Source organism: Littorina saxatilis, linkage group LG12, assembly GCF_037325665.1.
Source record: "Littorina saxatilis isolate snail1 linkage group LG12, US_GU_Lsax_2.0, whole genome shotgun sequence".
Lineage (NCBI taxonomy): Eukaryota > Metazoa > Mollusca > Gastropoda > Littorinimorpha > Littorinidae > Littorina > Littorina saxatilis.
The window spans coordinates 74,156,534-74,184,367 of record NC_090256.1 but is presented as its reverse complement, the minus strand read 5'-3'; the positions used below and the strand labels follow the sequence as shown (position 1 = coordinate 74,184,367).

At 42.3% G+C, this 27,834-nt stretch overlaps 1 protein-coding gene across 3 annotated transcripts in view; it reads left to right on the top strand.

The window, feature by feature from the left end:
* Positions 1–27,834, top strand: part of LOC138983237 (fibroblast growth factor receptor 4-like) — a 96,725-nt gene that overhangs the window by 43,330 nt on the left and 25,561 nt on the right. For 2 of the 3 annotated variants that reach the window (XM_070356656.1, XM_070356654.1), the window contains 5 exons: positions 16,161–16,327; positions 16,566–16,689; positions 20,578–20,765; positions 21,081–21,101; positions 27,221–27,365. In XM_070356656.1, the coding sequence (XP_070212757.1) occupies positions 16,161–16,327; positions 16,566–16,689; positions 20,578–20,765; positions 21,081–21,101; positions 27,221–27,365 (645 nt within the window). The remainder of the gene's footprint in view (positions 1–16,160; positions 16,328–16,565; positions 16,690–20,577; positions 20,766–21,080; positions 21,102–27,220; positions 27,366–27,834) is intronic. The other variant, XM_070356655.1, reaches the window with a different exon arrangement.

Genomic DNA, 27,834 nt, shown 5'->3' with positions numbered 1-27,834 from the left:
AGTAGGAATCTTTCAAAGAGTTGGAAACGGTTAAAATATGTGTGGCCAAAGGGGGGTAGGGTAGTTAGCAGACTACGAATGTTTCACGGAGTTGGAAATTGTTTTCAGTTGCGTTACCAAGGGGGGGGGGAGGGGTAGTAGAGACAACGAATTTTTCATAGAGTTGGACTTTAAAAAAAATATGTATGGCCAAGGGAGGTGGGGAGGGGAGCTGGCAGACCACGAATGTTTCACGGAAGTGGAAATTTTTCAAATATGCGTGAACAAGGGGGGGGGGGGGGGGGGGGGGGTGCTAGTGAAGATTAAGAGTTTTCACAAATTTGGATAAAATATGTGTGGCGAAGAAAATGTTGGGGTGAGTGGATGGGGACGGTTGAATGTGTGGCCAACAGGAGGGGGAGGGGGGATTTAGACTAGGAATGTTTCACAGAGTTAAACTAGGTGGAGGAAATGGTTGATTTATATGTATGGCCAAGCACAGGACATGACAGATTTGACCCCGGGATTGCCTGCCTGTTCTTGTGGCTATGCAGAGAGTGTAGTGACCTCATCAGTCTCCTGTCTGGGTGTGTGGGCTACGCGGGGTAGTTCCAGAAAGCCCTAATCAGAAACGAACGCAATCTATTAGTCTTTTTAACGCCAGACCTCCGGCTGCCCTTCCGCCGCCGTAAAAAAAATTTTTTTTAAAAACCCCATGATCGTCTTAACGGTTTTGAGACGAGCATTTGGCTTTGCCTTAGGCGCCAGGGTCGGTGTAACTTACACCTCTGACTTGTAGGTGAGGACAGTTGTCTAGAACAGCGCGGTGCATTTTCCTTGAATGAGGGTGCAGTGTTCGGTATAGAACTGAGGCGCGTCCGCCGCGACGGTGCCTGAGCTAAACATTGGCGGGTACTGCTCACAGCCCGGCACACGGCACTGTAAACATTCCCCCTCCCTTCACCTCTCTCGCCACCATTGGTCTCATAGCTATTTAAGATTCATTGCCTCCCTTACTTGGTCACCTGCGGTTGTCTGCCCTTCACCTGCAGTTGCCTCCCTTGAAGACCTTGGTTGTTGTCAGCGTCTGACAATTTGCTAACTGGGGGCTGACTCCCGTACTGATATAGAACTGGGTGAAAATGAGTTTCAGGGAATCGGTAACTTATCTGCAGGATGAGGGCAGACTTTTGTTGTCGGCAGTCGATTTACTTTTTTAATTGGACCTTGAGATCCCGCTGGTACTGGTAAGTCTCAAGGCAGTTGTACACTCAGTCCTTTCAACTTCTTTTCTTTCATTTTAGGAGCAGATGATAGGAAAAGAGTGTTAGTGATCCAGCCAGTATACACTGATATGGGGCAACGGTAAAATGTAGTCAGGAGATCGTTCTCGTGTCTCGAGAATGAACGTCGACTTTCGTTGTATGGGAAGGGGGGGGGAGGGGGTGTAAGCTTCACGCTGTTAATATTAAGTCCTCGAGTACCTGCCGGTGCTGGTTCTGTTCAAGGTTGCTTTTTGACTCACATGCGAAGCAAAAGTGAGTCTATGTACTCACCCGAGTCGTCCGTCCGTCCGTCCGTCCCGGCGTCCGTCCGTCCGTCCGGAAAACTTTAACGTTGGATATTTCTTGGACACTATTAAGTCTATCAACACCTGATGTGGCCTGATGGTGTATGGTTACAAGATCTCAAAAAAACATGTGCGGCAACTTGACCTCACTTCAAGTTCAAGGTCACAGGGGCCGTAATTGTTGTCTTAAAAACGACCATTTTTCACATTTTCGCATTTTTTTCTGAAGTTATCGAGAATGGCAACCTTAGCTATGTATGCTATACAGGGCAATGTAAGCCCTATCTTTGGACACCAGTTTGGTTGACCTTGCTTCAAGGTCAAGGTCGCAAGGGTCCTTTAAAGTTGGATTGTATACATATTTTGAAGTGACCTTGACCCTGAACTATGGAAGATAACTGTTTCAAACTTAAAAATTATGTGGGGCATATGTTATGCTTTCATCATGAGACACATTTGGTCACATATGATCAAGGTCAAGGTCACTTTGACCCTTATGAAATGTGACCAAAATAAGGTAGTGAACCACTAAAAGTGACCATATCTCATGGTAGAAAGAGCCAATAAGCACCATTGTACTTCCTATGTCTTGAATTAACAGCTTTGTGTTGCATGACCTTGGATGACCTTGACCTTGGGTCAAGGTCACATGTATTTTGGTAGGAAAAATGTGTAAAGCAGTTCTTAGTGTATGATGTCATTGCTAGGTTTAGTTATTTGACCTTGACCCTGAAGGTCAAGGTCATGTAAAGGTCAAGGTCAAGCATGTGAGTCGTATGGGCTTTGCCCTTGTTTTCTCCTTCTTTTACTCACACCCCCCCCCCCCTAATTTGGTGGTGGTCTGTCGCCCATAGGTCTGTGGTCAAGGGTATGTTGGTTAGCTTCCAAGATGGGAGACGTCTAGAAGCAGACCATGTGGGCAGATAGTGTTCATCAAGTATTTGGGGGGATTATTTTCGGGGGTGGGGAGGGGGTAGTATTAGGAGAGAAAGTAAATGCAGATGAAACATGCAGCTCAACGCCTGTGCTTGTCTGTCATGGGAATGAGCCAGTGTGGTCCACATTTCTTTTTCTTTTTGTTCTTCATTTTCTCCTTACCCTCATCTCCTTTTCCTCCTTCTTATATATCTATCTCAGTTTTCTTCTTCGTCTTCCTTCTCCTTCCCTTCCTTCGTCGTTGTTTTCTTTGGGTCTTTTAGGTCTTCGTAATTACAGCCTTTCATTCGAGTGCTTGCTCATTCTCACTCATGTTCAGACCTTTGAGGCTTGGAGATTGCCACTTGTAGGTTGGTTCTCGAAAGGTGAAGAAAACTGCGTTGATTGTATGGTCAAGTCTAGAAGACACGTACACTATGAACGTGTATATGTGTGGAATTTGTGATGGGTACTTGTAAGTAAAAACAGCTATATAAAAAAAAAATCTGCAAGTGGGGTATGGGGGGATTCTTTTAGTTAGTGTTCCTTTCTTTAGGCGGGGGGGGGGGGGGGGAGGTTTTTTCTCTCCCTTTGATTAATATTTTATTGTTCGTTTGTCTTGCTTGTTTATGTCAGTGTTAAGTATTTTTGTTAAATATATTGGAGAAGTAGAAAATGCAGAAAAGGTTAATGGATTTAGTTTGTTTACATGCAGTTATGCAAAGTGTGAGACGCAATGGAAAGTAGGAGCTTCATTTTAAGACTGGTGTTGTTTGCTGAAAAATTTTAGTTATCCCCTCTGCCCACTCCTACCCCCCCCCCCCCCCCCCAAAGTAAAAGGCAGAAAGTGAGTAATTCAAATAGCAGAAGCGGATGTAGGTAAGTATAGGTAAGGCATAAAGCAGGTAAGCAGGGTGAGAAGAAGTTAGCTCTTCGTCAGGTCGACAAAGTAGATATTGTTGTAAAAGAAAGCCTCGTCTTTCAACACACACAGGATCAGGTAGGAACGGCAGACAGGCGAGCAAGACGAACCCCATAACAGCTCTCTCGCCCTTCTGGCCACAACACAATGTGCACACCCATCAGCGGCATAATGGATGCAGCGAAAAGGTTAAAACGCGGTGGCTGATAGATTGCAGCGGTTATGCCAACTTACATCAGCAAGTCATTGCAGCTGGCCCCCACTGCCAGGGGAGAGAAGTCTGCCATTCCGTTACCTCCCGTCTGCAGCGCAACGTGGCCGCCATATTACAAGATCGTCAAGGCCTCCCTGATGGCTAGGGAGGACTCGAGAACCCAACTTGTTAGGCCTCAAAGGAGGTGAGCTTTAGGACCATTTGGGTCTGTCTGGGATGACGTTACACAGAGAGGTGAGCTTTAGGGCCATTTGGGTCTGTCTGGGATGACGTTACACAGAGAGGTGAGCTTTAGGGCCATTTGGGTCTGTCTTGGATGACGTTACACAGAGAGGGAGGGAGATAGCGAAGGGAGAGAAAGTTTACAGAGAGAGGATGAAGAGAGAAGGAGAAAAAGAGGATGAAAGAAAAAGAGAGAGGTCTCAGGGTCTCTGTTTGGGCCCCACCCATCTCTTCCTGGGCCCCACCCATCTCTTCCTGGGCCCCACCCATCTCTTCCTTCTGCAAGTAATTAGGACCAAAGTGCAGCATCTCTCCTCCCATGTACTCCTCTCAAATGCCGCACGCTTTGTGGATTTTAGGCTCCCTTCTCGCCGTCGCGATATAACCTTCGTGGTTGAAAACGACGTTAAACACCAAATAAAGAAAGAAAGAAAGCTCCCTTCTCGCTTCTTCTTCATTCATAACTTCTGATTCTCACGAAGTATCCCTTATTCTGAGCAGCCTGGGGGAGTAAGAATCAGTGGACACTGAATGCTTGTGAGAAGATAGTTGTTTCTGTCTCACAGGCTGACCCCTATTAGGGACCAGCTTTGATGATTTGATAAAAAAAAAAAGCTTATTGTGATGTTCGCAGTTGATAGGCTTTGTGCACACAACTGCAGAGACTTTGAAGGCAGCTTTTAGTATTTTTCGCCACTTGGTTAATAGCCTGTCATGACCCCACAAATCGTCTTTAATTCCTACCGCCTTCTTTTCTTTCTGATAGGGGTGAGAACAAGGGCAGGGTGTGGGTGGGGAACAAGCAAGACGTTGCCGTTGGGCTGGTAGAAACGGCGGAGGGTTGAAGACGCCACGAGGCCTTCACGAACAGCAACCCGCTTTGTTTTAGCGGGCGAGATGAGTCTTGGTTACGACTTGACAGGAAATTTCCAGCCTCACCGCCTTGCGGCACCCTTAGACGAGCTCGGGCTCAAACAATACCCCCCTGGTTTTCCACAAACCTGAGCTGTATTCTGTACAGGTCGGGCTGTGGACATGTGAAGGCAATAGCAGATTGCATGTTGGCTTCAAAGAAGATTTGCGATGTTGAAGCGAAGGTTTTTGTCCCAGCCTCGGGCGATGTTGCGAGAAAGCGTGTCAACCTGCAGACAGCTGGAGCAACTGTTATGTCTAGTTCAATGACCTTATATCCTGCCCCTGTTTTGTTTACTCTTTACTACGCTCTTAGTTGCCTGTTCTCTCTCTCTCTCTCTCTCTCTCTCTCTCTCTCTCTCTCTCTCTCTCTCTCTCTCTCTCTCTTTTTTGCTTGCTGTCTTGGTGTGTTTTTTTTATCGCGGTGCACGTGTCTCAACGTAAACAGTCTCCTGAGGTTTATGGGTCCTTTTTTAACGATCCGCTCTGTTAATGTGCAATTTTGTCAGTGTCTGTTTGTTTTACTTTGTGGTATTTATGACTGGTCTCTTGACATGATGATGATGATTACGTCTCGGCGATATATAAAGACAAGTTTGTTTGCTAGCGTGAAAGCAGAACTGGGGGAATAGGTGAACTGAGGGTTAATGTATTTCAAGGAGAGGGATGGCCCTATCATGAAGACACGGTGATCACATTACGCCGAAAGTAACAAAGCTAGCCCTGGTTTTCCCATCTTTGTGTGTGTGTACGTGTGCGTGTGCGTGCGTGGGCGCTCGCCTGCGTTTTACAGCAGCCTCAAAATTAGTTGTGTAATTTTATAACTGATTACCCTCTCTACCTAAACTATTGCTGGGCCTTGACTATCACGGGAACCGCCCTGATCCTTCGTGGTCGGCTGGGCGTTAAGCAAACAAACAAACTATCACGGGAGCCAGCACGCTTGGATAAATGCACGGTTCCACCGGTACCACCAAAACTATTACGCTACCTGTAGAAACCCACTCGGGCTGCACATTGAGGCTGTCACAGCACCAACTTATACTAGCCACACAGAGAAGGAAGAAAAACAAGAAGCAGGCAAAGGAGGTTCGGGCCAAGGGTCCAGCTAGACTGAATGGAGCGTGCAGTGGGAAGTATTGAAGCCGCCAATGAGAAACAGCTGGCCACTTGAGGTCTCTATTAGTGCGCAGGTAATGTGCTGAAATTCGGGGAACAATTTCTTTATTGTATAATACTGGTGAGCTAGCGCCTGGTTGCTCAATAAAGTCTACCGAATGAGAATAGTGGCGTCCAGACCTTCACTGTGGTATACTAAATATGACCACCACCGAAACTGGGGGTGGGGGGGGGGGGGAGGGCAGTACTGGTCAGCTGTGCACATATTAGTTTAGCAAAGGGTACAGAAAACAGGTCGCATGTCTCTGCTCGTCGCTTTCTTGAAGCGGCAGTCGTATCACTTTTCTGATAAGTTATTTGTTTGCATGAATATTCATGTTAATGGCTCCTACAAGAGCGGGGAAAATGTGCGAACAATATAACTCAATACACTTATACTTAGGTCTTTTCTTCTTCGTATTTCAGGCACAATAAAAGCTCTGAGAGTTAATGACTGCTTAGGAATCGAGACGCATGTGCAAGTTACGCAAACAAAAGAGGCGTATGGTTAGTCACGGCCATGCCGGCATGCACATAGACGTACACTGCTTGATTATACGCACAGAAAGTCAGACATCTCTCTGTCATTTCTCTCTCTCTCTCTCTCTCTCTCTCTCTCTCTCTCTCTCTCTCTCTCTCTCTCTCTCTCTCTCTCTCTCTCTCTCTCCAAAAAAAAAAAAAAAAAAAAAAAAAAGAAAAAAAGCTGTGGAATTATAAACATTACCATGACTTCAACTAAAACATATTGGCCGAATAAGGAAGGGCTTCGCATTGGACACCTGAATATTAATCAGTTATATAACAAAATGACTGATGTTTCAAATGTACTTTTTAATTCTGGAAAAAGTTTTCATATGTTTGGTTTTTCTGAATCCAGACTATCAGATAATGTGTTAGACTCTGACATCATTGTTCCAGGATATACTCTTATTCGTAATGATCCTGTTAAAACGAATGAAACAGGCATTACTGTTTACATAAGTGAATCAGTTACATATAAACGACTAGCTCATCTTGAGGTTCATGGAGTTGAATCAATATGGATTGAAGTTAAATTGAAAAGATCCCCGCCCTTACTATTAGGATTTATTTATAGAAACCCTTCTGAAAGAGTAAATTGGGCAGATAACTTTACTATTATGATGGACTCTGCAACACTGGATTCAAAAGAAATCTTGCTCTTAGGAGATTTTAATATTGATTTAATGAAGCCACATAAAAATTGGAATAATACAATTAATAGCTTTGATTTGCAACAAATGGTTCAGTTACCCACTAGGGTCATGGCTGTTTCTAAAACTCTTATTGATCATATTTATGTGTCAGAAAAACAAAATATTATTGAAACATGCGTTCCTATTTTATCCTGCAGTGATCATTATCCAGTTTGTCTTACCTGGTCAAGGAAAGGTATTAAAATCCCTAAAGCTGGACATAAAACTGTAACTTATCGTCGTTTCTCGCGTTTTAATAAAAATGATTTTCTCTCTGATTTAATTCACAGTCCTCTTTCTGAAGTCTATAGCTTTCAGAATCCTGATAAAGCTTTGGAGCATTGGTATAATATTTTTATTTCTATTTATGATAAACATGCACCATTAATTACGCACAGAGTTAGACATATTGAGAAACCAAAGTGGCTTGATCAAGAAACAGAAGATGCTGCAAACCACAGGGATTATTTGAAAGCAAAGGGTGATTTTGAAGGATATAAACGGCAAAGAAATAATGTAAGTTCCCTAAAAAGAACTAAAAAGAAAAACTATTTCACTGAACTAGTGTCATCTAAACAAGATTCAAAATCAATTTGGAAAGCCATTAATTTATTAACAAACAAGCGTTCTAATTCACACCCAACTGCCATGAAAAACATTTCTGCTGATAAACTTAATTTACATTTTTCTACAGTGGGAGAAAAAGTTATTCCTATTGATAGAACACAAGAAAATGATTTAAATACCTTAATAGATCATTGCAATTCAAAGAGAATAGAGGCAGAAATGCCGCTACAACACATGACTGTGTCTGAAGTTTACTTTGCACTTGTTCATCTCAAACAAACAGGAACCCGGGGTGTAGATAGAATAGACAGTAAAATATTGAAAATAGCTGCTCCTGTAATAACAGACACCTTGACATACATTTACAACTTATGCATTACCACTTCTTATTTTCCAACAGCATTTAAGCAAGCTAAGGTAATCCCTCTGTTTAAATCAGGTGATCCTTCTGATCCTTCTAATTACAGGCCTATTTCAATCCTATCACCACTTTCAAAACCCTTGGAAAAACATATATATAAACATGCCTTAGCACATTTTGATAAAAACAATTTATTCCATCCAAAACAATCTGGTTTTCGCAAAAAGCACTCATGTCATACAGCTCTTATAAATCTAATTGATCAATGGCTAACCAACATAAATTCTAACAAATTTTCTGCAGCACTGTTTGTTGATTTTGCAAAGGCGTTCGATGTTATTGATCATTCTCTTCTCATTAGGAAATTGTCAATATATGGCATGCAATGCACCACCATTAATATTCTTAAATCTTTTCTTTTAAATAGAAAACAAATTACATTTACTAATGCATCATATTCAAATGAAAGTACTTTGAAATATGGGGTCCCACAGGGATCTGTTTTAGGCCCATTATTGTTCTCCATTTATGTCAATGATTTACCACTGTACATACATAATAACTGTGAGTTGTTTGCAGATGACACTACTATTCATTCTAGTCACCATTCCATAAATTATTTATCAAAAACTCTACAAGAAAGCATTGATGCACTCCTGAATTGGTCAGAGTTAAACCATATGTCTCTTAACCATACTAAAACAAAATTTATGCTAATAACCACAAGACAGAAACGACAAAATCTATTATCGAGCATTCCACCTCTTTATATTAAAAATCAAGTATTGGAAGAAGTGTCTCACCACAAAGTCCTTGGTGTAAAGATTGATAATAATTTATCATGGCATGATCACATTGATTACATCTGTAAGATTGCTTCCCAAAAAATATATCAGTTATCAAAAATAAAACATTTCTTGAATCTCCACTCGCGAAAGATTTTTTTTTACAATCACATCTTGTCAAATATTGATTATGCATCCACTGTGTGGGATTGTGCAAGTGCTAATGCTTTGAAACCTTTAGCCAGTCTTCACAGAAGAGCAGTTAAGCTTATTATGCTAAAAAATCACACTCCTTCAGAATCTGATTATAAAAATTTGCAAGTATTACCATTTCAAAAAAGGTTAATGTATAATAAAGGTGTTATAATGCATAAAGTGATGTCAGGATATGCACCGGAGACATTACGTGATAATTTTATTTTGAACTATAACAGACTAAAAATCATCACACCGACTCCACGTATTGACCTTTTCAAATCAAGCCTTCTATATTCAGGTGCGGTCCTATGGAACTCACTTCCTATTTTTCTTAAGCATAAAACAAACACAGACAGCTTCAAAAAAAATTATATGTCGCACATAATGCAACTAAACATGTGCTGAATGGTTCAACAATTCATTTAAAATGTATGTGCATGTTAAACTAAATTATAATAATATGCAGATCTAAATTAAGATATGTTAAAAATTGACATATTTATTATTGGAAATTGTACTTAAAATGCAGCATGACAATTTTATTTTTTATTTTTTTTTATTTTTTTTTTTAAATTTATATCTGTATATATATAATGTATTATAAGTTTGATGTGATAGTTATTTGATTATATTGTTTTCTGTTCTTGTTGACCCTATATTAGGGCGAGGGCTGGATGTAAAAAAGCAATATTCTTGCTTATCTATTACCCTCGATAATAAAGATTTTGTCTTGTCTTGTCTTGTCTTGTCTCCCCCCCTCCCCCCCCGTCCCCCTCTCTTCCCCCCTCTCTCTCTCTCTCTCCCCCCCGTCCCCCTCTCTTCCCCCCTCTCTCTCTCTCTCTCTCTCTTTTTCTGCCAGCCAAGTAGCTAGCTCTCTGTCGCTGTCACCGTTGTTGTTTTTAGCAAAAGCCCCTTCCACACAAAGAGCGGAGTGGTTCTTCGTTAGGACGGCGTTTCTTTGGCAGTTTCACGCTCGCTGAACTCGTCCATGTGGCCTTGGGAATGAAAACAGGCGAGGAGCGAGTCGTGCGTGAAATGGAGGAACCATACGAGTGTTGTTCCTACCCGAGAGAGAGAGAAAGAGAGAGAGAGAGAGAGAGAGAGAGAGAAGGTGGGGGGGGGGTGGAATTGAGGGAGACAGAGAGACAGAGAAGAGAGGGTTATAATGTAGTTCAATTTTTTTTTGAAAAGAGAGTCTGCATCTGTTTGTCTGAGGGAGTGTGGGGGGTCGTTCTCCAACCAAAACAATGGATAATGGTTATTTGTGAGGTTGAGGGGGCGAGTATATAATTATATATATGTGTGCACATGAGAGAGAGAGAGAGAGAGAGAGAGAGAGAGAGAGAGAGAGAGAGAGAGAGAGAGAGAGAGAGAGAGAGAGTCCGCCAGATGGCAAGATGGTTACTGGTAGAGAGAGAGAGAGAAAGAAAATGTAGTTTGTAGTTTTTTAATCCAAGGCAAGACGTGTGCTTTTTATAACATCATCATCTCGCGCGGCCAAGCGTTTAGGTGTGGGAACGAGAGGATAAGATGTGAGTGCACCTGACTGCATGGGAGTCTTTTGCCAGTCGCGGTGCAGGTGGCGAGGCTGCTGCTTTTGTGCAATTTTGTTCTGAACTGCACGATGTGCACGTGCTTGAGACAGTGATTGTATGTGTACATATGTAAGGGGGTTGAAAGTGTCGGTCTATGTGTGTGGATGTTTGTCTGTCTGTGCCAACAGGAAGAAACACGGAAAAGCGCTCTTTGTGTGTGTGTGTGTGTGTGTGTGTGTGTGTGTGTGTGTGTGTGTGTGTGTGTGTTTGTGTGCGTGTGACTGGGTGTCTTTGTGTGTGTGTGTGTGATTGGGTGTCTTTGTGTGTCTTTGTGTGTCTGTGTACATGTCATCGTGTGTGTGTTCTCACAAAGTACGAATATTGATTACATCCACAGAAAGGGGTTTTTTTTTTACCTGCCAGGTTTATTTCAACCGCCCGACGACATGATCGGTCATAATTAGTTTTGATGAGGCAATGAATGAGCAATAGAGTAGAATGACTGCGTTTTGTGGTTGTTGTTTTCTTCTGACTATGTGTCCTACAGATTTGTATTTACTTAACTTTACAGATTCTTTTGCCAAATATCGTAATAGTTATCAATTTTTGTGACTTAGACGGACATCTAAAGTAACTTGTCATTGGAATGAACGCAAAGAAAAGGCGCATGGATGGATATGTTGTAATCTCATTTCGCCAGTGCTCAAGGGTTTATGAGATTCAGGGTTCGTACAGGTCATGGAAAACCTGGAAAGTCATGAAATTTGATTTTTAATTTTCCAGGCCTGGAAAGTCATGGAATTTCAATTCAAGTCATGGAAAGTCATGGAATTTAACAAAAATATAAAAAATAAAAAAATAACCTTTAGCACGCCAGCGGCGATTTTCGTTGCCCAGCCATCCCCCCCCCCCCCCCCCCCCCCCCCCCTTTGCCAGCCAGCAGCGATTTGCGTCGCCAACACAAGGCTTGTTCGTATGACCAACTTCTCGTTCGTATTTGCATACGAGAATAACGGTATTTTTAACGGCACTTGACGCAAAGCGAGGCTCACTTCCTTCCGTTATCTCGTCGTGTCGTCTGCGCTGCATTTGAGTCGGTTTCGTCGAAGTTTTCTGCTTTTGTTTTTGCATCGATAAAGTACTTTAGCGCTTCGACAAGCAAGATGGAGGATGATGAGTTTGAAACTTTCTTTCGAGTTGTTTCTTGACAACAAAAAGTATGCGGAATTGGAACGAATTACCGAGGAAGATCTTCGCAATGAACTGTGTATTGCGGTGAAAAAAATGACAGTTCGTCAAGTCACAGTGACGGTTACGAAACGGAATTTACGAAAGTGCAGATGGATACAAACAGTGGCTGGTCCAGTTTAGTGAAATGACAGGATCAGCAAACATTACCGATAATCTGACTGCGTAGCAAATGCTTGACTTGCTTGTCGAAGAGACACTGCGTAGAAACTGACTCAAATTCAGTGCAAAGCAAGCCAGTGTCAAAACTGGCAGTGACAAGACGTAAAAAGTTTGCGTGTTCGGAAATGGCGACCTGTGGATCTAGTCATGGAAAATGTTATTGAGGCTCATGGAAAGTCATGGAAAAGTCATGGAATTTTGTTTCTAAAAACCAGTGGGGACCCTGGGGATTATTACGAGGTAGTCTCTGGTTTATGTAATGCCCAACTTTTTGAATCACGTCCCCCTTGAAAATAATTATAAAATCTTAATTCTTCCACGTTGAAATTGCTTATCATGTTCGACAAGAGCTATCGCTGCTGTCAAGTGCGTATATAATGGACAGCAATTTTGTCTTTCCTGTCAGTAATTATCTTATTTGTAACTGTGACTCAACGACATGCCAAGCCAATTGTTTGCACTCGGAACATAGGGTTCTAATCATAGTTAAACTCTTGACGGTTGAAAATAGTTGGGCTGTGATTCATACCTCTCTACTTCTCATTTAAAAAAAGTCAAAAGGAAGGGAGCTAAATGCGCCTTTCTTGAGGATAATTGCAGGTGATTTTGCCTGTTGCCTTCAATACATTCTTCGCATGCTTTAACCGTGTAGGTGAACTCGATGGTGGAATTCTTTCAGTTCGAGTTTCGCTGGGTGGCTGATTTGTTTCTGTTTCTGTTTCTCACCGTGTGTGCACCCACTGTGCCAATCCCTGTCGTTGTTTGGGTTGTCGCTGTGATGACGATGAAGGGGGTGGAGGGGGGACGGTGCTTAGGGGTTAGTAGCCCTCTTGGTGCCAACACTAAGCACAAATGTTTTGTTGCTGTCAGGGAATCAAGAAAAAAAATGCCTTCACTGTAACTTTCAGTCACAAACTGCAATACAAGTGGCACCTCTTGAATTTGTGGCAGGAGGTATCAGTAGCCCAGGCTTTTGTGGCCAAGAGGTATAAATGATACCTCAAAATATTTGGCGGATGTGGAACAGTGGGTTTGGGGTGCCCGGGGTGGCCATGGGGAGTCAAGATGCGAGTGGAATCGGCGCTCCCGACCCTCAGTTCCGCTGCCTGGGAGGTGCGACGCCAGCCTTCACTTGCCGGGGGAAATGCTGCTGTTTGCGCAGCTATTGTATGGCACCTCCACCCTGTTTTCTCAGCCTCCAAGACCCCCCATCTCCATCTCCGTAACTTCTTTCACAGCCCTACTTCATCCCCGTCCTCCTCCTCCTCCTCCCTCCGGCCCCTTCATCAGTGTCAAAAAAGCGACACAACATTAATGGTGTAGGCGGTGGAAGTGAATGTAGCCGTTCCAGTACAGTCACACGATTTCAGTGCACTCAGATGTAGCGTTTTTCGACCCTCAGTGCAAGTCAGATGCAACGTTTTACAGTCAACGGGTTTTTAGTGCAACGCATATTATGCAAGGGGTACAGCGAGTCTTCTATTTTTACATTTAGTCAAGTTTTGACTAAATGTTTTAACGTAGAGGGGGGAATCGAGACGAGGGTCGTGGTGTATGTGCGTGTGTGTGTGTCTGTGTGTGTGTGTGTAGAGTGATTCAGACTAAACTACTGGACCGATCTTTATGAAATTTGACATAAGAGTTCCTGGGTATGAAATCCCCGAACGTTTTTTTTCATTTTTTTGATAAATGTCTTTGATGACGTCATATCCGGCTTTTCGTGAAAGTTGAGGCGGCACTGTCACGCCCTCATTTTTCAACCACATTGGTTGAAATTTTGGTCAAGTAATCTTCGACGAAGCCCGGACTTCGGTATTGCATTTCAGCTTGGTAGCTTATAAAACGATCCAAATTTACGTTCATCTTATTCTCCATCATTTTCTGATTCCAAAAACATATAAATATGTTATATTTGGATTAAAAACAAGCTCTGAAAATTAAATATATAAAAATTATTATCAAAATTAAATTGTCGAAATCAATTTAAAAACACTTTCATCTTATTCCTTGTCGGTTCCTGATTCCAAAAACATATAGATATGATATGTTTGGATTAAAAACACGCTCAGAAAGTTAAAACAAAGAGAGGTACAGAAAAGCGTGCTATCCTTCTTAGCGCAACTACTACCCCGCTCTTCTTGTCAATTTCACTGCCTTTGCCATGAGCGGTGGACTGACGATGCTACGAGTATACGGTCTTGCTGAAAAATGGCATTGCGTTCAGTTTCATTCTGTGAGTTCGACAGCTACTTGACTAAATGTTGTATTTTCGCCTTACGCGACTTGTTTTATTTACAGTCATTGGATTTTAGTGCTACATGAATAAGTTGCATTGTTTTTCGCGATGAAAGACACTGGGTTAAAATGCTACCCGGATGTACCAAATTTGCATTCTTATAACCACTGAGTCCTACTGCACCCAGACATAATTATCATGTTTAGCATTCTTACGGTGATGGGAGTCTCGGTGCAGAATGTGTAGCATTTTTACAGTCATCGGATTTTAGTGAAAGTCGGACGAGGCAACTATAGCCTTTGTACAGCCAGTTTTAGTGCTCTCCAACCTTACTTGAGTCTTGGTGTGGATTTTTTTGATTTTTTGAGTGCAGTTTTACAGTCGTTGATTATCAGTTCCCTAAGATGTAGCATTTTCATCATTTTTACTGTCATGGAATTTCCGTGTAGCATTTTTGACATTTTGCAGTTGTTGAGTCTCGGTTCAATCAGATGTGACATTTTTAGAATGCCTTTCGTCGCTCTCTAATCAACTCGATCGGTAAGAGAGAAGGGGGGGGGGGGGGGTTATGGGTATCTAGGCGGGCAGTCAATCCACCCGATGCGTGCACCGAGCCACCCGGCGGGAGGAATGCGGTGTTGATACAAAGCTAAGAGGTGCATTCGACGGGTGGCGATGAGGGGGAAAACAGAAGACTGACAAATTCCCCGCTGCCTGCTAACCATGCCTCCTCGCACTGACTGTTGAACTGGATGCTTTGCGGGACTGTGTCATCTAGCGTCACCGAGTTACGCCGCGCACTTGTAAATAAAGGTCTTCTGTGGTGTTGATGCGGATTTGCATATGTCTGTGATGTGGCTTTTCGGGTCAAAAGCTAGTGCAACTCGCCTCTTGGGGCAAAGAATAATAGAAGGAAGAGGTTTTTGTGTGTTGTGTTTTAGAATTAATGCTTCCCTTGTAATGTTTTTGTTTTGGTGGGATTTGTTCGGGAGGGGTGGGGGGCTAGGACTGGTCTTCGGGATGCTCTCTCTCTCTCTCTCAGATTGTAAGACTAGGCAATGCCTAAAATCACCATCCTTCTGTAATAAAGTTTAATCAATCAATCAATCTCTTTCTCTCTCTCTCTCTCTCTCTCTCTCTCTCTCTCTCTCTCTCTCTCTCTCTCTCTCTCTCTCTCTCTCTCTCTCTCTCTCTCTCTCTCTCTCTCTCTCTCTCTCTCTCTCTCTCTCTCTCTCTCTCTCTCTCCTCTCTCTCTCTCTTTCTCTCTCTCTTTCTCTCTCTCTCTCGGCATGTATGTGTGAGTAAATTATCATTGACTATTCAAGTTGGCGCTAAAAGCATGCTCATATCCAATCGTCACGGTCCAATTGTACCCTTTAATGTCTTGCACGCTGTCACCCTACTTAGCCATTAACCTGGAGTGGTAGTTCCAAGACATTCTTTTCTCCTTACTTGCAGCATTCTTCACTTTATGTATTACCCATGCAAAAACCACAGCCGGATGTGATTATTTTTCTTCTATTATTTAACGATCCCCACCTCTTTTTTTTTTTCATTGCGAGAAAGAAGTCTAGCTCCAATTTAAGCTTAATATTTTACCCTCATGTTTCTAGAATTTGATTGCAGTGTTGTTCCTTTTATACGATGTATTACCCATTCAAAAACACAGCTAAATGTGGTTGTTTTTCTTCTATTTTTTAAAAATCGTCAGCTAATTGTTTCTTTATTAAGAGACAGTGAATGAAATCTAGCATCAATTTTAAGCTGGATATTTTGCCCTCACATTTTTTTCTCTCCTAGAATTCAGTAGAGGATCCATCGACTGATATCTCCATCCTAGAGGAAAGAAAAAGAAATTGGTCTTATTGAAACTTAAACCAAAGAGGGTAGAAGCTTTACCCTCTTTGCTTGAACTGTGGTTTTGACTGACGTCTGACGCTGCCCTCTTCGCGTGTGTTGCAGGCGCAGAGGGTCCACCGCGATGGTCAAGCCGCATGACGGACATCAAGTCGCTGACCAGGACGGTGTACAGCTATGTGGACCTGCGCTGTCCGGCCAAGGGCAACCCCACACCCAACATCACCTGGCTCAAGGGCGGCAAGCCCTTCTCCTCAAGCAAGATGAACCAGGTTCGTGCTTCCACACGAGTTTATGCTAATAGACGTAGGTAATATGATGTGATGTGTCTTAATGTGGTGTGGCGCGAAGTGAGGGGAGGTGACGTAGCATGGTGTGACGCGATGTGAGGGGATGTGACGTAAAACGATGTGAGGGGATGTGACGTAAGATGATGTGAGATGTGACGTAAGATGATGTGATGCGAATTGAGGGGACGTGACGTAACATGATGTGACGCAATGTGTGCAGAACGAGATGAGGATGTGGAGTCTCAACATGTGGGACCTGCTGCCCGATGACAGCGGAGAGTACACGTGCGTCATCAGCAACCCCTACGGCTCCCTCAACTGGACCTTCACGGTGGAGGTCATTCGTGAGTGGACACACATTTTACTTATTACACTCTGAACTGAAGTGTTCCATTTGAGTGGACACACACTTTGCACACTACACTCTCAACTGAAGTGTTCCATTTGAGTGGACACACACTTTGCACACTACACTCTCAACTGATGTCACACACTTTGCACATTACACTCTGAACTGAAGTGTTCCATTTGAGTGGACACACACTTTGCACATTACACTCTGAACTGAAGTGTTCCATTTGAGTGGACACACACTTTGCACACTACACTCTCAACTGAAGTGTTCCATTTGAGTGGACACACACTTTGCACACTACACTCTGAACTGATGTGTTCCATTTGAGTGGACACACACTTTGCACACTACACTCTCAACTGAAGTGTTCCATTTGAGTGGACACACACTTTGCACACTACACTCTCAACTGAAGTGTTCCATTTGAGTGAACACACACTTTGCACACTACATTCTCAACTGAAGTGTTCCATTTGAGTGGACACACACTTTGCACACTACACTCTCAACTGAAGTGTTCCATTTGAGTGGACACACGTTGCACACTACATTCTCGACTGAAGTGTTCCATTTGAGTGGACACACACTTTGCACACTACACTCTCAACTGAAGTGTTCCATTTGAGTGGACACACACTTTGCACACTACACTCTCAACTGAAATGTTCCATTTGAGTGGACACACGTTGCACACTACACTCTCAACTGAATTGTCCCATTTGAGTGGACACACACTTTGCACACTACACTCTAAAACTGAAGTGTTCCATTTTGAACCCCCCTTTCTGTGACCGGCACGGTTGGCCTAGTGGTAAGGCATCCGCCCCGTGATCGGGAGGTCGTGGGTTCGAACCCCGGCCGGGTCATACCTAAGACTTTAAAATTGGCAATCTAGTGGCTGCTCCGCCAGGCGTCTGGCATTATGGGGTTAGTGCTAGGTCTGGTTAGTCCGGTGTCAGAATAATGTCATGGGTGAAACTTTTCCGCCTTAGGGCGGAAATCCACCAAATGAAATTGGTCAAATAAGGAATTCCTTATTTTGAAAATCTTTAAAAAAAAATTAACAAAATAAAAAAATTCGTCGGCGATCCGATCCGTATTTTCTCTCACACAGTGACCGGACATCGCTGAGTCTTTGTTTCACTGATCAGTTTCACCCATGTAATGTGACTGGGTGAGACATGAAGCCTGTGCTGCGACTTCTGTCTTGTGTGTGGCGCACGTTATATGTCAAAGCAGCACCGCCCTGATAATGTTATGGCCCTTCGTGGTCGGCTGGGCGTTAAGCAAACAAACAAACAAACAAACAAACCCCCCTTTCTGTAACCAGTTTTGAACACAGTGTTTTATAGTGGAAACAAAAGATAGCACGTGGTAAATATTAGTGTTCATTTGAACCCTATAGTGTTTAACATGTGCTACCTTTTGCTAGTAGAGATATGTACTATGTCAAGCTTAGTTCAATACTTGTTACAAAAAAAGGTGTTCAATAGTGGAACACTACCATTTACAGTGTACCCTACACCGCACGGTTAACGTCATCGTGCTGGTTGACCCCGGTACATGATGCAGGCATGGCAATAAAACGAGTTTCGGAAATAACTCTGTCAAGTTTGTGTGGGTTGTTGAAGAGTTACTTTCCCTTGTGTTCATAGAAACACTGTGGAAAGCCTACAATAATGTTACGTGTAGCTTGCCTCGGTGTTTACATGAAAAAACAAGGGAAAGCAACTCTTCTACAATCGATAAAACCCGACAGAGTATGTCTGTGATTTTATCGACAGCGCAACATTCTAGAATTGCCTTTTCACTTGTAGCAAAGACACAAAAAAAGAAGAAGAAAAAGGCAAGAAAAGTAAAAGAAAACACAGAAAAGAGTTGTTTTGCTAGCACCAGCAGGCCAATGTATCGTGTGTAGCGTAAGAAGAAGCGTAAAAAGAGCGCCTTGATAAAGTGGCCTGATATGTTCCGAGGGTTCACGAGGGTGAATGCTGCAGGAAATAAAATTGTCGTCTATCTTGAAGAGGTGTTGATTTGCTGCTTGGGGAGGAGGCGAGGTGGTCGCTCGTCTGTCGTGAATTGTGTGAAGATGCCTTATCTTTATGATGTGTACCTGTCGGCAGTTTTCACTCCAGGAAAACTCGCGTTGATGTAGAGGGCGTAATGCACGTTACGTCTTCTTGTGTTTTTAGTATGATGATGCTGGCAGTAATCTTTACGGCGTTACTCGGTGGGATGTCAGTGACATTGTGGAAATTGTGTGTGTGTGTGTGGGGGGGGGTGCGCTGCGTTGCGTGGCTGCGTGCGTGCATGCGCGCGTTTGTTTGCGTGTGTGTGTGTGTGCGCGCGCACGCGCTGAAAATCTGCTGTCTTCAAAAGAGATAATGTTAAGATACCCGTCTATGTCTTTTTGCCTGTGAATGACGTACATGGTGCTCTGTTCCTTTCTATCAATGTTTCTCCATGCTGCTGTCTGTTGTTGATTCTGTATGTCTGGTTTTGATGTATTAGTTACAGAATTAATAAGTGACCGTATCTTTGATAACGGTTGATGTCTGTTGTCTCGGATGACGCTGTTCTCTAGTATTATAAAAAACGCTGGCGCTGGACCCGAGTACTCTTCAGACTGGCTCGCTCCCCCAGTATGAAAGTTTTTGTCTTGTGCACGTGGATTTAAAAAAAAAAAAAAAATTTTATTAACACAATTAAAAAAATTATTAGAGTAAAATAAAACATTAAAACGTTCATAATAAACAAAAGTAAACAAGAATTAAAAAAAAATAAAAAAATAGACCGCCCATGCCGGGAATCGAACTCGGATCACTTTGGCACAGTATGAAAGTTTTTGTCTTGTGCACGTGAATTAAAAAAAAAATTATTTATTGATTTTACACAATTAAAAAAATGATTAGAGTAAAATAAACCATTAAAACGTTCATAATAAACAATAGTAAACAAGAATTAAAAAAAAATAGACCGCCCATGCCGGGAATCGAACCCAGATCCCTTTGGCCACCAAGCCACCACCTTGAATCACTGACACACTGTCCCTGTCGCTCTCTCTCGTGCTCTCTGTCTCTCTTTCAGTCTCACCGAGACCAAACCTGCACTGTAGTTTCTTTGCCGAGACCAAATTAATCCCCACCCGCTGGCTGGCTTGCAAATCGTCTCGCATGCGATACGCATGCTTTTCATGACGCACGCGTTCGGCTGTTCTATCAGCTCAATGGCTGGCTGTCGCTCCGATTGAATTCGTCCAACCGTCAAGAACTTTTGTGTTTTTTGGGGCATTTAGGTCCCAGGTAACATTATGAAGTTTTAATACGATCAATCGGACCTATTATCAAGTTAGTGTATCAACTTTTGAACGAACTGCGCCCAGTAGTTTCCCAGCAATAAGCTGTTAAGTCGAGACAGACAGACAGACAGATACACACACACACAGACACACAATTAAAGTCTGTTGGACCCTAGTACTGCGTACTCGGGGAAAATCGTCTTTCATGGAAGCATCACCTCTATTATTAAAAAAAAACACAATAATTTATTGTATGGACATTTTGATAAATGACTTTACAAAACATTGGCAAGTACTTCAAGGTGTTGGGTTTTCAAATGATAATGGCAAAATGAAGACAGAGCTTGGACGACGCTGCTTGCTCTCTGCAAAATATGGCATCAATAGATTATGTGTTCGTTCAGTACCTTTGTGTAGTCACAATTAGTTTGACGAGAGGTCTGAACCATTCTTTACCCTGTTGTGCATTGCACAGTTTGTTTGACGAGAAGTCTGACCCATTTTCTACCCTGTTGTGCATTGCACAGTTTGTTTGACGAGAAGTCTGACCCATTTTCTATCGTGTTTTGCATTGTACAGAGCGGTTGAACCACAAGCCTATCATCGAGGGCCCGAAGAACCAGACGGTCGCTGTGGGGGACACGGCGACTCTCACGTGCAAGATCGTGCTCAGTGACTACCACCCCCACCTGCAGTGGCTCAAACACTACCAGGTCAACAACAGCTACAAGTCGGAGGATGGGGACCCCTATGTCACCGTCATACAGGTGAGAAATTACACACCTTTTGTTGCCCTTCGTTTTCAACTCACCTGGAGTAATCTGTGAGTCGGAGAAATTGTTACCACTCCTGTATTAAACTGCAACACATTTCTGATTTTGAATTTGATTTGTACGACTATATTTCCGTATGGTTTAACTGTAATTAATTTTTGGCCTTAAATTGAATCGGCATGTGTTACTTTTCCCAATATTGCAGTTTTAAGCGAATTGTTTTGCAGATTGCTGAAATATGTGTACTGCCTGTATATTTTGAGAAGGATTCTCTAAAAAAAAAATGTTTTTGTCCGTTGGTGTCTTCAGACACAGTCGCAGGGAAAAGAGGTAATTTTGTCTTGCTTCGGCACGTAGATGTTGTGCTCATGATAGTGTTGTAATACGTCATTGTATTGCAGTGATGATGTCATGTGACGTGTAATATGCCACTTATGTCGTCACCGTGTGTGTGACGAAGCAGTGACAGCACATAATGTTTAGATTCCTTTTCACACGGAATGTGCCTACGTTGCTGTTGTAGATAAAACGCCTGAGAGTTTGCCAAGGGCACTCAAAGTAGTCTGATTTAGTATACTCGCCTGACATGTTGTAGACGTGTGTGTTTGAATGTTGTGTCATGTGACATTGTGACGTCAGATTTCCAGCAAACCCCCTTCGATTTGATGTTGTTAGTGAATGCAAAGTGCTCTTTTTGTTCTAATATATGGAGCAAAATGTTATGGTTGTTATTAATGGGTCGTTATTTTTTTATAATATACATTCGTTTTAACTTGCTCGTTCAGTTCTGTCTTTTTTCGTTAAAAATCACTATGGAATAATACACGTTGACGCGCATGACCCCACCCCAGCTCTCTCTCTCTCTCTCTCTCTCTCTCTGTGTCTCTCTCTCTCTCCTCTCTCTCCTCTCTCTCTCCCTCTCTCTCTCTCTCTCTCTCTCTCTCTCTCTCTCTCTCTCTCTCTCTCTCTCTCTCTCTCTCTCTCTGTCTCTCTCTCTCTCTCAATTCATACATGTGTGTATAATTATATTACATATTTGGGTACATTCAAAGCTTACCTCGCCGGCTTGGAATTTTAATGTGCCCATGAAAGGCGAAAATGTTGCCCATTTGATTGATCGCCTTGCTTCATGAATGTTATTGTTGAAGGCATGGAATGTGTAACATGTGTCCCGCATGTCTCAGCTGTGCCGTTTCACATGATGGATCACGACAATGTTTGATCACTTGGTCAGCTTTTTTCTTTTTTTGTGGCTGCTTTTTTTATCGTGTACGTTATTGCCAATCTAGCTATGGTTTTCAAACCCCCATAGTTTACCGTTACCGCTACATCACCTACCACGACACTTATGTCTGTCTCACAGTTTTCAAAACTGTCGATTCACGTGTAGATTTTTCTGTTCCTTCTCCCTTTAGAGTCTCTGGTTTGGATTTACTGAATTTCCACCACCCCTTCACCCTTCTCCTCCCATTTCAAGACTCTGCTGATTTATATATAAGAATTATTCTTCCTTTTCCTCCCGTTCCTCCCGTCTTCGTTTTCTCATAAGCTTTGCCCATGTTGAATTAAACTCCTCGCCTTGAACTGAGTATGACGTTTTTCTCCTTGACCCGTTACATCAGTAAATACACCTTCTGCTTTTGTGAAACTGAAATTGCTACCATCTGCCCTATTTGAAGTTTACTGGATCTTATTTTTGCCCATATTCCAATTTGGTTTTATTACTTCTTGATATTTGGGGGGATGTTTTTTTAATTTTTCAGAAGTTTCTTTTTCTTATTTCTCAATATATTTATGAAATTTGTGTCCTATGATCATCAGTCATCATGTAAATATTACGAAAACCCTAACATAACCATGAAACCTGAATGGTATTGAACATACACGATCATTATTGTCTACAACACACTGACCAATAAGATAATTTGTAATTCTGCTTTGTTGCTACATAATTCAAGGCATTTTAAATACAAATGATTTAACCATTGTCTGGTAATGGTGTTGAACATTTTACCTGTACGGAGAAAGCTCAAGAAGTTATTCCAAAAACAGATGGGAATTACGATGTGTTATAAAACAAGGTTATCATCTAAACCCAGACAATTTCTGCAGTCAAAGTCCCGAAGGCAGATATCTAACAGGTGCACGAATTGAAATGTTGACAAATGCATCTCACGAACTAACAGCGTGTGCTTGTCTTAGCGGATTAACTCGTCAATGCGGACATTTTGAATGCTGACGAAAAGACAAAACTAGTGTCGAGACTTTACAATGCCCACCCTGCATGGTTATATTGACACTCCCCCCTGAACGCATGAACTCAACAGTGGCATGAGTCGTTTTTGTTTCTCCGTTATGTGTTGTGTAATCACAAAGAAAGCTTACTTTTCTACCAGTCATGGTTTTTTTTAAATGTTTTTTTTTTACATTTTATTTGACTATGAGCAGCTGTAAAGTATAGCATACAAGTTGGTTTTTGTTTACGAATAAGTTCGAAATTTTGATGTGGTGAATTCACATTTTGTAATTTAATTCGATGAGACGAAAATAATTCATTCATTCAAAAGTTCAAGATACATGCTGTCAATATACTTCTATTGTAAAAACGGTTGCAATTGTTAATTGAAGTATGGGGGGAACAGTGTAAAAAGGTTCCGCTGCCTAGGAAATAAGAAAATGCGACAAATGATACTTTGATTACAAATGTTGTGACGGTTGAACGTTTTCAGTGACGTCATTTCGCCCCTTCCTTGCGTGTATTCCCTTTTGGTCTCCTCTCCTTGTTGTTTGTGGTGTGTGCAGATTACCATTAAAAAGAGGTCACAGCGCTGACATTTGTGTGTGACTGTTTTGTGTTTGAAGTGTAGCAGTGTATTTTATCATCGTTAGTTAATCCTGTCTTCGCAAACTTGTCAATCATCAATAAAAATGCTGTTACAATACCACAGACGAACACAAATTAGGGTTAGGGCTAACCTCTTTTCAAATTCAGTCCTTTCTCCCCTTGAGGCTAGGATTTTGACACAATGACACGAGTTCTCGTGCGTCGGCAAATCTCTGGCTGTACGTGCGGGTAATATATAAAATATATACCCCGCTGACGGATGCAGGAAATGAGGCTGTGTATACATTAATTAGGTGAAGGTGACAAAAGGAGCAAACAATGGGAGAGGACAGAGGTTACTTGCCCTTTGTGACACGGGGAAACGAGGCAGAATCAAGGCCAGACACGAACTGGAGAAGGAGTCATGGAGTACAGTTGCATATTAATGTCGTGAAATCGACAGGGCCACCTGTTTAAAGGCACGCTCCTATAAGCCATTCAGATCTGTCCAGACGTTCACAGGGCATAGCACCACCCCCCCCACACACACACACACACACACACACACACTTTAACACATACCAAAACCCATTGCGTAGCTGCATTCTGCCCAGAGTTAATTGTTTTTCTGAATTAAGCAAACTTACACGCACGAGAAAAATGTATCTTTAAGGAATAATCATTCCTTTTTGATAAAGCTAAAAAGACATAATCCTCAAGATAATAAAGTAATGAAAATGAAACAGAACTTGGAATCCGTTGTAAAGAGAGACAGAGAGAGAGAGTTATGTGCGCAGTTCGTGTTGGCGTTTCCCCCAGTTTCACCGCAAGGTTATCTCAGGATTATTGGACGAAGGAGATGGCCAAAAGCGAACGACACGTATCCTATTTCCCTTAATATCAGTGAACTTTTTGTTACCCTTTCAAACAGTTGCAAATTTCAGTGATATTATCAAGACGCCTTTTGAATACTAACCCAGGTCTGTGTCAACCGCAAAATAAACTCGGTCAAAATAATTGTTGCACCGCTTTTGTTATGCAAAATAAACTGTCTTTGCTGATACCGGGGCACGTGTTGGCGGTTCATTAGCCTTTTTAATTTGAAGATACATATCAAAACTGCATCACATGATGACCTCTTGAATTCTGTAGTGTAGGTTAAAGGGGGGAGGCGGGGGTCAAAATGTGTTCTCTATAATGTCCGTCTGTCAGTCTAATGAAAACTGTTTTGCGAAGAAATATGACAGACCTGTCTTTTGAACAAGGTATTGAAGTATACTGCAGTTGCTACGTCTGTCGGATTCGAACTCGGTCATATTCTCAAGTATAACGGGATTACTGGAATCAGTTATTGTTCAGTCGAGTTGGATTCAAGACGACAAGACTCTTCATAGTTTTGAACAATCTTTTCAGTAATGTCTCGAGATTTGTATGGAAATGTACGATTTCACGGACATTTTAATGCCCAAGGTGACGACTTTGTGTTGGCCTAAATCAACAGTGACCATTAAAAAGTAGGTATAAACCACATTGCGTCGAAATGGAGATCCCAGAATCCCAAGCCCCAAGCATAATTATAGTTTCGAGGATGAAAGTCGCTTGTTCATTTCAATGCTTGTAATTCTCTCAGGTGCCAGGACATTGGTTCCGCACAACTGTCACTTACTCTTTTTCACATGGCATATGCAAACATTCAAAAACAGATAGACTGCTAACGAGACTGCTAACGTTCCTAACGTTCCAAAATTCAGAATAACAAATCAAGAATAGTAGGTTATTGGAACGTTCCAGTAGCTTACAATTCTTGTTTTTTTTTATTCATGTCATAAGCATTTAGAGCCCTTACTTTCCAATGATTCTCCTATCTGCAGCCTATAGTTTCGCTCTTTCCCCGTCAGTATAGAGTCCCGTACGTGCAGACGGTGCTAGTTGTAGGAGCTGGGCACGTGGACATTTATTGTGGCCGGGTTTATGATGTCACAGCTTGACACGTCGCGATCGCCATCAGAGAGAAAAGGGCCGGGTCACACGAGGCAATTCATCGCCTCAGCTGTCATAGGTCCCCGGCCCCCCTGGCGATCCTGGCCTTGCCTGGCGACACCTTTACTACTGCTCTCCCCCCTCTCTCTCGCCGTGTGGCCTTGTCTTGTTGTCTTTATTAGGACCTGAAGATTGCAGGGGTTAACTGGACTGGTGTATTTGCGAAGTAGGTTTTGTTTAGTTTAAATTATGACTTTTTTTTCTTTTTCCCGTAATTCTAAAACGCAGAATGGGTCCACAACGAGAAAAATGATTTATTGGCACAACGGGGAAATTTCTGCAGTTATTTCAGAAGAAGCGTCAAATGTGATGTATTACAACAACCAAAGATGGTTACATTACAGATATTGACAATATTTCTCTAAATAAACATCTTTTGCATATTTTTCTTTTCCAAATGGGGGAGGTGAGCGGGGCGGACTCGAGGTCAATCTTATATCAATAAAGTAGTTGGATTTCGGCCTTGATCATTTACAAAAAATAATGGCTTTGAAGGACAGGAATAGTAGTTTTCATAACATACGTCTCTTATCGGTGTGTCGCAAAAGGCGATGTTGTTCGTGACAAATCCAAATCGTTATGAACAGCTCTGTTGGGTGTCAAACGGACACAAGATTGAAGGCAAAGAAAACAAGCTTTGGCTGCCATGACGTAGACGACTTTGTTCACGTCAATATTTATCACTCTTTTGACAAGTAATATCCCGACTCCTTCCTCCTACATGACTTGAGTACAGCTGTTTATTTTTTTTATTTTTTTTTGTGTTGTCATTTTCTTGATTTCACAATCTAGTCCAGCCCCTTGCTTGTTATCTGAAGCATTTGAGACTTTATGGAATTGTACTGTGGAAGAAGGCTAGACTGAAATGATTCAATGATTGAATTTTGTAACCTGTTGGTGTTTGCATCTCTTTTGTTAAAATGTCATCTTCGTGCTTATCTACGATCCTGCCAATGCCAACATGATTTGTGAAAAGCTGTCGTATTAAATAAATTGGCAGGTGAAATAAATTGAATTGTGTGCTTCAAAGACGCCCCACCACCTTCTTCGTTTCCTTCTTCTTTTTTTTATATATTTTTTTTATTACCTCCCTCTGCATCTCGCCTTCTTCCCGTGTTTGTGTTCACCTCCAACGTACTTCCTTATGCTCCGCCCGACTTTGTATTTCGCAACCCCCTCTCCTCGTCGTCTGCTTCTCTCTGTCCGCATTTCCCTGTTTTTGATCTTCAATGCATTCTTTTCTCTCCCTTGTTATTCTTTTTCCGTTCCCTCACTTCTCGCGTATATGATTCGTCTTCCTTCAATTAAAAATATGATTTGTTTCGTCAATAATTAAACGTTACAATAACCTACAATTCTTGTTTTTTGATTCGTCTACCTTCGGGTGTTTTTTCTCACACTTTCTTTATTCTCAGGGTTCCTTGCGTGCACCATTCACTTTTTGTCCTCGTTTTTCTTCAAGTTCTTGTCTTGCGCTTATATTATTATGTCTAATTGTAAGCATCATTTTTAACATAATCACAAAGACAGTGTCTTGACCTGTGCGCTAACCTCAACTCTCTCATTGTGGTGCCTGCTAACGCAGACGGCGACGGTAAACAACACGAAGCCCGAGGAACTCATCATCCACAACATCACGATGGACGACGCCGGCTGGTACACCTGTGTCGTGTCCAACGCCATAGGCGTAGAGTATGGCAGCGCTCTGCTCACCGTCGTTGAAGACAGAAGTGAGTCTGCGTTTGTGTCTGTGTCTTGTCCGTCTGTGGCTGTCTCTGTCCGTGTGTCTGTCTCTGTCCGTATCTCTGTCTGAGTCTATCAGTCAGTGTCTGTGGCCGTATCTCTGTCCGTCTCTCTGACTCTGTCTCTGTCCGTGTATCTGTCTCTGTCCGTGTCTGTCCGTGTTCGTGTCTGTCCGTGTTCGTGTCTGTCCGTGTTCGTGTCTCTGTCTCTGCGTCCGTGTGTGCGTTGTAGCAGGGTATCAGAGTAGTTGGTGTCTCGATGGTGAAAATGCAAGTGGTCGCAACTGAGCCTAAAGTGAACATCGTTCTATACGAGGTAGGAAGACTCCTACCGATACACGCATATGAGCTTTGTGTATATATTACTTTGATGCTCCGGGAGTCTTGTTTCAAAGGCATGAACAACAAAAGTGTAGTAGTACAAATCCTTAACATGGGTCCATCGCCAAATAGATCC